Genomic DNA, 9,290 nt, shown 5'->3' on the forward strand with positions numbered 1-9,290 from the left:
AAACACAAGGTTACATGACATTATTGGGCTTCATAAACAAGATTGGGCTCTGTGTGTGTGTGTCTGTGTGATAGCAATAAGGGCCTGACCTGCAGACAACCCCATGGAGGACGTTATACAACATAAAGCAGAGATGCTGATGTTTACATACAGCCAAAAACTGCTGTCCAATATGTGAGCGAATCGACCAGCCAGTACACAGACCTAGATGTTATTGTGAGATTTGACAACATAATACAGCTGAAATGAAATGTTTTATAAGCTTTCTATCTGTAAAAGACTGAATTTCACCAGGTGTGTATGAATCAAAGCTCTTGTGCAATGCCATCAACTGAAAGCTGCACCATTGTTCAGTCCCAGTCACTCAGTCATAAGCTCAATATCACAAAGTCAATATAGCTTTGCTTTCTAAAGGTAGTTGTGTTGAGAAGATATGGCACTACACCTCCTGTGGAGGGTTATTCAATAGCAGCTGCACTAATGAAATTAAACAAAAACCTCAAAGTCATAACAGCCTGATCGATTTTGACTTTAAATATATCGTTGGACTAAACCGAATGAAATGGACCATTGGGGATCAAGTGTATATGTTACAAACTATTGCCACCTGGTGGTGAAATGATGTAGCACTACAAAACACAACCTGCTGATGGTACCTCAGATGAATGACGTAGGAAAAACCTCAATAAAGAGTAAGATAAAAACAGGCAGATGCTTCCACACGGGCCAAGCAGGGACAATAACTGGTCGGATTAGAATTAGATTGATGTGAATAATTTGCTATGGCCTTCATAATCACCATATCTCAACCCAATTAAACACCTATGGGAGCTTTTGGACCAACATGTTAGACTGCACTCTCCACCATCATCAAAACACTGAACAAGGGAATGTGTTTTGGACTTTTGTTGCTCAATTATATTCCAATTGATAATCCCACATTTGTCTATATATATAGTACATTTCTCACCCACTCAATTTTAAAACTGGTCACAGGAGGAATTAAATGTATGTCTCTGAAACATGCAAGAAAGAGGCTGGGTATATGATCTCTACATACTGTGACCAGAACAGGGCCCACAATGGGTCTCTGAGGAACATCCTTAGTAACGTCATCAATGTGAAAACAGGACAGGCACATTACACAGTATTCAGTCAGGAGGTTGAATAGTTATTGAGAGGTATTAGCCGAAATACAGTACATGTAACCTTTCAAAATAGACTGACAAACAGCCTCTGAAGCTGTCATTATTTTATGTTTTAAGTGTTCATGTCAGTTATAGATAATATTTTTCATCATATTCTCATGTCACCAGGTGGAGGTGCTAATAAATATTCTGGACGCTCTGGAAAATCTAAAAAAGGATCTCCTTGCAGCCGTCAAACACTAGAATTTCCTCATATGACCTTTGAGAATAAAACATGCCTTACACTGATCGGCCATAACATTATGACCACCTGGGCCCCCTAGTGGGCCTGACAGGTGCCATGATAACGAGATAATCAGTGTTATTCACTTCACCTGTCAGTGGTCATAATATTATAGCTGATTGGAGTATATGAGATAGGAAATACCTTGGCTTGAGGACATCAAGTTCTTTCTGAAACCTTTGTGTGTGACAGTTCAGGAGCAGGTCTGCTCACAATGTTTCTTGCTGTCAAGTTGGATCCCTCACCGTCCACAGGGGCCATTGTCTGAGAAGGTCACAGTGAATGAATATTTTCACTCATAAAGTCAGGTGTGCTGATATCGTAAATGCAGCTATGCAGGATACAATGAGTGACCCAGTTGTGTCCAGTGTCCAAGGGAAAACACTGTAACCAGTTATCTAGCAAACTGCTGGGCAAATTGCAAAATTTATTTCGGTGGTTGTGATTTTAAGTACTTATATTTTACTGGTTTAAAAAGAAACGGATAAAAAACGAAACATTAAACAATAAGCACAAACAGGCCTACCTTACCAGTTTGGTTCGTCATCCGTTTCTCCGGATTCCATAATTTCCGACAGTTTTCGACAGCATTTAAATGCAGCAGAGCCGTTTGAGCGCCAAAGGACAAAGCACCTGTTCATAGACAACTATACATAAAATATATAACTTACATAGCGTTATATATGTCTACGGTTCAGTGGAAGAGTTGGCTAGGTTTTGAGAAAAACAAAAGACAGACAAAGACAACGACAGGAAGCTGAAGAGGATTTATTACGAGTTTACTAACTGAAACTAACATTAATGGGCTAACGAGGACTGTAGTGACATTATGTTTAGGAAGAAGTCTGCCTGGTTTTCAAGCAGCGTGCCTCAGGCATGTCACAACTTTTGGAGTAAGTTACCTCTTATTTTACATGCTTCTGTAATAGCTAAGCTAAGACACATTATCACAGTCATGCTACCACTAACATTTGATCAGGTTAACATAACTCACTAAACAAAGACTTGTGTTATAAAAGGAGGAAAAGGAAAAATACTGCCACAAATCTGGATTTAAATTGGACCTACACTTTTGAGCTTTTGGTCATAATATATGTTTCCTGTAGTATTGGAGGGTGGGTCCATTACTGGTTGGAGAACAGCAGATTACCTTTTCAGTGAGGATGCTTCATGTCCTGATACTCTGAGGTGAGCCTGATGAAGAGCTGCAGGTTAATCACCTAGATCAAGTCACTTTTTTCTATAATCCCCTCAAAGTGATAATTGTAGTTCTGTTTTTCAGGATATTTGAGAGCAGAGATTACCTTTGGAACAAGGTGGTGGTTTTTCACAGCTTGTTTCTGTCCGCCTGTGAGAAGCGCCAGAGTGTAAAGTCTGTGTGCATTGGTCATTATGTGCTACCTCCAGCCTCAGTACAGGATGGTGAGTGCTACTATATGTTTATTGATTCGCTGTAAACTAAACATACTGAAACAGTGAGGTCCCAAGATAAGTCTGAGGGGTTGCATGATGATTAACAAGACAGGAAATGAGAAAATACATTTTTTTTTACTGTTAAATACTGGAAAGCTTTTACCTCTTTGGGTCTCTTAAAACCATTTAAAGGGACCAGTTTGGTTGAACTATTGTGTTAAAGAGTCACAAATATGTTGGTGATCATTCTAATGATTGATTCATTTAAAAGCAAACCAATTTTATGAATTATCACTCATGCCATGTCTCTCTGATTATCATTTAAGAGGTGAGGAATGTGGTTGGGAGGTTGATTTGGGAGTGTGACGATGAGCAGTCAGTAGCACAGGTACAAGTACAAATACACCACGATACAGAATTTACACAAAAGAAGATCATGTAAATTACTTTAATCACCTTAACTGGACTTTTACAGGGTTCCTATAAGAGTTTCAGTTGCCAGACAGAAGATGAGCACAGTGAAAAAGGAGTCAGCGTTAGCAAGTATGTTAAGTTTACACTGTAAATATTTGGAAGTGGAATTCAATAGATTGCAAACTGTCCAGTAAACTAATTTAGTCCCTGTTTACTCTTTTGGCAGTTCTGAACCACCTGACACAGACTCATCAGAAAGTGACGCCTCTCTGTGTGGTCATTTGCAGGATTATCCAGTTAGTAACATGTTTACAGGTAAAAACATTTATTATCATTTACTGTAAGATCTTTGAGAAAATGTCTGTACTTGTTTCTAATAAGATAATAATACATAACTGACGTGTATTGAAGGTCTGGTGTGGAGCTGCAACAGTTAATCAATTACTTGTCAACTATTAAAGTAATTGCCAACTATTTTGATACATTTTTTTTCCAAATTCTCTCTTTTTTTAGCTGCTCAGATGTGAATATTTTCTGGTTTCATTAGTCTTCCGTGACAGTAAACTCAACATCTTTTGGTTGTGGACAAAACAAGACATTTGAGCATCGTTACCTTGAGTTTTGAATCACATCTTTATATCTTTTCTGACATTTTATGGACCAAGCGACTAATCGGTTAATTGAGAAAATCATTTACAGATGAATCGATAGTTAATACATTTAGATTATGAAACAGTTGATGGAAGAAGTTTCTTCTATGTTTTTTCTGTTGTTATATTCACTACAGGGTACACCAACATGGACAACCTGCAGAAGTACTCTGGTGATTTGTGTGATTTCCATCCCGTGTGTTTCCGATGCACCAAGTGTAAAGCCCATTGCTGTTTGCCACACACATAAGCAAACATGCATGAAGAGAAAAACACGTTCATTTTACTGGCAGATGAGTTGTTTGTTTTTTAAATGTTGACATTATCTACCTGCATGTGTGTACGTAGTGTAGATGAATACATAAAATAAAATGGTATAACATAACTAACGCTAATCTCATTTTGTAAATTTGTCCAAATTGTTTAATTGTTCTAAGTGTTTTATCCTCCTAACATATTCCCTAACCTTTCATGTGTTACATAATCTTGAGAAATATCATAATGCTGTACAATTCATACAAAAACATATCAGGGACTTCATTTAAATCAGTTTCAACTTGATAAAATGTGTACTTATTTAACAACAAACTCAAACTGTGTCCAGGTTACTCTCAGTATAAAGAGCCTGGTTTCTACTCATCGTACTGGACTTTCGGAAGTTGAAGGGTTTCCTTGCTAATTACAACTTATAATAAATAACAACATAATGTAAACACAATTCACGATAATATAGACTAATAGTACGGGATACAAGTAATGTAATGAGTGCCGTATACTTATTTATTTATTTATTTTGCGTGGTCGCCGTGTTGGGTCTTCCCCTCGGTCACCCCTACAAAGTGGACTGTTCCGCGGGTGTTCAGCCAATCACATGCTTTGTTTTGGTACCGGCCCCAGTATCAGGAAGGTGAAGCTTGCAGCGAGTGCTTTCTGTACTTTGACACTGACAGAGTAAGAAACGGGTCTGAGATTAGTGTTTGGACGCGGACTCTCTCCTCTCCACCGTGTTTTCAGCTCATCGTTACATCTGTCATGGCGCAGGGAAATCTGTCCGTGGTTCTGCACGCCCAGGGAGACCTCCGTCTGGTAGGAGACCGACCACAAACATGTTACCATTTGCATGGGACGATTAGTTGCAATCTTTGTGAATTAAACTGACTGCAAACTTTTTGCATTTTGTTTACAGGAAAAGCGTCCCGTCCCGGAGCCCGGACCTAATGGTACAGTGTGACATAATAAATAGTTTTTAAGCCACTTAAACAAGCTTTCCACAATATGTGGGGGCGTTATTTAAGCTTTTAATCATTTAAAGGTAATGTTTAATTCAATGCAATGTATCAATCCACTTAACTTTCTTAGTTTCAAAATGCTTCAGCTCCATTTATTTTCCTATAGAAGTATATCTTTGTAAATAAATGATCTTTGAGTCAGCTTGTGTTTTACTGCATTGATATTTGTAACAGATTTTCATTTCCATCTGGTCAGTAGTTGGCTTAGAAATTAGACTGAATTGCCTTTTTTTTGTCTCATTCATATGCTGAACAAATCATTTAAGATGTAATAAATGATTCAGACATCTGGAATCAGGCTCTGTAGTGTCTTCTTGCAGCTAGGTGACACAATGCATACCCTCTTACTGCATCAGTCAGTACTGCACCATCCTCACTGTGTCCCTGTCTTATACGGCATGTTTTGTACCCAGAGGTTTTGCTCCAGATGCACTCTGTTGGAATCTGTGGATCAGATGTTCACTACTGGCAGCATGGCCGGATTGGGGACTTCGTGGTCACAAAACCAATGGTGCTGGGGCACGAGGCATCAGGGCGGGTGGTGAAGGTCGGATCAGCAGTCAAGCACCTTAAAGAAGGTAAGTGGGTGAGTGGTGTTTGTGTCTCAGGGCAGTGAAGAGCAGTGAGTCATGCAGCGTGCACTTCAGAAATCTGCCACTCTGTTGAAGTTGACACGCTTTGACATTTCAACCATTTTTATTTTCTAATTCAGAAAGGGTATATTATGTCAACTCTGGTTATTTTACGAACTGTACCTGCAGAACCATATATGTATTTCAATATATGCATTCACAGCGCATCATTTTGATGCAAGGCGTCACTTAGTCCTACTCAGTCTTACTCAGCCACACTGCGAAGGAGTTACCTGTTTAAACTCATCCAGGGCTGTAAACTTCACCTTGTGTTTTCTTCTTTTTGTTTTTTAGGTGACAGGGTGGCCATTGAGCCAGGTGTGCCACGCGAGATGGACGAGTTCTTCAAAAACGGACGATATAACTTGTCTCCTACCATCTTCTTCTGTGCCACACCCCCCGACGATGGAAATCTGTGCCAATACTACAAGCACAGTGCCAACTTCTGTTACAAGTAACAGGATTTCATGGCTTTGCACCAGAGATTACCTAACAACTGTCTGATCTCTGACTGCCAACTGACTCTCTTGCCTAACCTTTGCATATATCCTTTTCTGTCTTTCTTCTTCTTTTCTCTCTCTGTGACTTTTTTTCCCCCAACAATCAAGGCTGCCTGATAATGTGACATTTGAGGAGGGAGCTCTAATTGAGCCTCTGTCTGTGGGGATCCACGCCTGTCGCAGAGGCGGCGTGACCCTCGGCAGCACCGTGCTCATCTGTGGTGCAGGTAAAAATGAGCCAAAACTATTAAACTCACACAATAGCACAAGACTTTTGTTGGAATATTCCATCAACAAGACACTACAGGCTGCATTTCGGGGCATGCTGCAAACTAATATAAACAGGGTACTGTATTTGAGTGGCATGCCGCTGCAAGTAAGGAATCTAATATAACACTCGGTGTAGTCACAAAAGTGAGAATCATACTGACTCAACAAAACTTCAGTCTGGGAAAAACTGCTGAACCTTAGCGCACCTTATAAATATTAAGCACCTTGAGACTTAATATTTAACAAATCCTTTACTATATGTAATGAAAACAAGCTAATGAATATTATGAGACATGACATATAATGAAGCTCTTTTCAAGCTTTAAAACATGTTAATAATCACAAGTGTTAGGTTGTCAGATATTTAAAACACTCTACAGACTCTTTATTTCCTCTCTTTCCACAGGCCCTATTGGATTGGTCTGTTTGCTTGTTGCCAAGGCAATGGGGGCCTCGCAGGTCGTCATCACCGGTAACACACAGTTTATAAACGTCTCAACTAGGGCTGCCCAATTAATCTAAACATTATCAAAATTGCAACATTACCTAGTGCAATATCCTGATCTGGCCTACAAATCTTGTTTTCCAGATGTAAGAAAAAAAAAAATTTTGGGTCACATTTTAGTTGTTTTTCTCAGTGAAAATTAAATTGTGAATCATATTGCAATATCTGTCAAAGTAATTACAATACAATAGTTTTTTTTTTAACATACTGTGCAGCTCTAATCTCAATTTAAATGACTTCTGGCAGCAGCTTGAGTTCATTCTTTTTTTTAAACTTTTGTTCACAAATCCACCTTTGCTGTGTTCAGATCTGTCCACAGAGCGCCTGACAATGGCCAAGGAGTTGGGTGCAGACTTCCAGCTGACAGTGAAGAGAGAAAATGGACCCCAGCAGCTGGCCAAGAGTGTAGAGGACATGCTGGGTGCTCAGCCTCACATTACTATTGAATGTACTGGCGTTGAGAGCAGCATTCAAACTGCCATCTATGTATGTGACTAACCTCAGTAAAGAACATTTAAAGATGTATTCAGAATTATAAAGTAGATCTGCACTAAGACAATAGTACATTTACTCAGAAACTGTACTTACAATTTTGCATTCAATGTGCATAACACACATTATGACACACAAAGCTCCTTTCAAGCTTCAAAACGTGTTTATAATCACATTATTAGTGTATGTCTTAAAGTGTTAGGTTGTCACATATTTAATACACTAATTTCTACTGATCATGTACTTAAATTGAGTATTTCTACTACATGCAACTTTAACTCTACAACAATTATCTGACAGATTTAGCTACTTGTTGCACAGATTATGTTATAGATTAAACTACCCAACAGTCTATAAAATAGTTAAAATTGGCTCCACCTCGACTGGCTACAACAGTAACACACTGCTTGCATGTTAATACATAATATTCTAATATTTAATAGTATGGTACTTGTGATACTTTTAGTTTGTGGTATTGCTGTTTTAACTTAAGTAAAAAATCTGCTTGTTATTTATATTATACTCTGCTCACTGTGAAGCATAAATGCCAAAAAGTTTCAGTATCTGCAGATAAAATAATCCAGGTTATAATTTATTTATTTATTTTCTGTCAGGCGACACGTTCAGGTGGCGTGGTGGTGCTGGTGGGTCTTGGTTCTGAGATGGCCACTGTTCCTCTGATCAATGCTGCTGTAAGAGAAGTGGACATCAGAGGGGTTTTCCGCTACTGCAATACGTAAGAAGATATCCATTAATTGTTGTTCTATAAGCAGATGTTTAAAGCAAACTTAGAGGCAGTTCCACTTGTGAGTTATCTTACAGGATAATTAGTAATTTGTGTATCACAGAGGTTTAACTCTTGAGTAAAATGTTTTTCTTGCTGTGTTGCAGCTGGCCGATGGCCATAGCCATGTTGGCATCGGGTAAAGTGAACGTGAAGCCCCTCGTGACCCACCGTTTCCCTCTGGAGCAGGCAGTCCAGGCCTTTGAGACCACGCGTCAGGGTCTTGGGATAAAGGTCATGTTAAAGTGTGACAAGAATGACCAGAAGCCCTGATCTGACCCTCTGCAGTGAAACAAACCTGACCGACTCAGAGCAACTTAGCAGGACAGGCACAAACTGGACATTGACCCTATGAAAGATAACTGAGCTAGTTCAAAGAGACACACTAATAACAGACAGCACTTTGAACTGACTGCTCCACTGCCTGCAGGCCAGAGATGTAATTAGCATTCAATGGTACGAATAATTATTTTATGATACTCAACTTTGTTTTATAACCAACATTTTGTTTGATGATTGTATATAATTTAAGGTTTTGCTCCATTTTACATTAATGATGATTTTACAAACAGTTACTGTAGTAAAAGAAAATCTTTGAATGATAAAATTAAAAACAAAATGTGAATTATTTATTTTTTATATTTCATGGTCACAGGCCCTGCACTACCTAACTGCAGACATTAGGTGGAACTAGAGATTCAGAGTGGAAATGTATAGCAAAATCTTCATTCTCCATACTAATAGTGGATTATTTGTACTATATATGAATCTTTCCATGCAGTTAGTAAACAATAAATACATACACACCATTTTATATCAACAGGAATATTAATCAATAATGCCACTGCCAATTAAACTTCACAGAAAGAAAGCAGAGTAGTCTTCCAAAGATTTAATATGTTTCTTATGT

General features: G+C 38.6%; 2 protein-coding genes across 2 annotated transcripts; both read left to right on the forward strand.

Annotated features, from left to right (window-relative positions):
• Positions 1-2,054: 2,054 nt before the first annotated feature.
• Positions 2,055-4,236, forward strand: terb2 (telomere repeat binding bouquet formation protein 2). The gene is made up of 7 exons (XM_035652334.1): positions 2,055-2,324; positions 2,538-2,619; positions 2,714-2,853; positions 3,171-3,232; positions 3,320-3,387; positions 3,485-3,573; positions 4,046-4,236. The coding sequence occupies exons 1-7, from the start codon at positions 2,261-2,263 to the stop codon at positions 4,156-4,158; spliced, it is 618 nt and encodes a 205-aa protein (XP_035508227.1). The 5' UTR covers positions 2,055-2,260; the 3' UTR covers positions 4,159-4,236.
• Positions 4,237-4,814: 578 nt separating this feature from the next.
• sord (sorbitol dehydrogenase) lies at positions 4,815-9,243 on the forward strand (the record flags this gene model as incomplete). The annotated part of the gene is given in 9 exon segments (XM_035682071.1): positions 4,815-4,994; positions 5,095-5,128; positions 5,611-5,775; positions 6,124-6,283; positions 6,438-6,556; positions 7,006-7,071; positions 7,412-7,590; positions 8,211-8,332; positions 8,488-9,243. Coding segments are annotated over 9 exon segments (1,065 nt in total). The 5' UTR covers positions 4,815-4,940.
• Between the last annotated feature and the right edge of the window lie 47 nt (positions 9,244-9,290).

The sequence above is a fragment of the Morone saxatilis genome, unplaced genomic scaffold, assembly GCF_004916995.1.
Source record: "Morone saxatilis isolate NCDOM2014 unplaced genomic scaffold, NCSU_SB_2.0 Contig11, whole genome shotgun sequence".
In the NCBI taxonomy this organism is placed as follows: Eukaryota; Metazoa; Chordata; class Actinopteri; family Moronidae; genus Morone; species Morone saxatilis.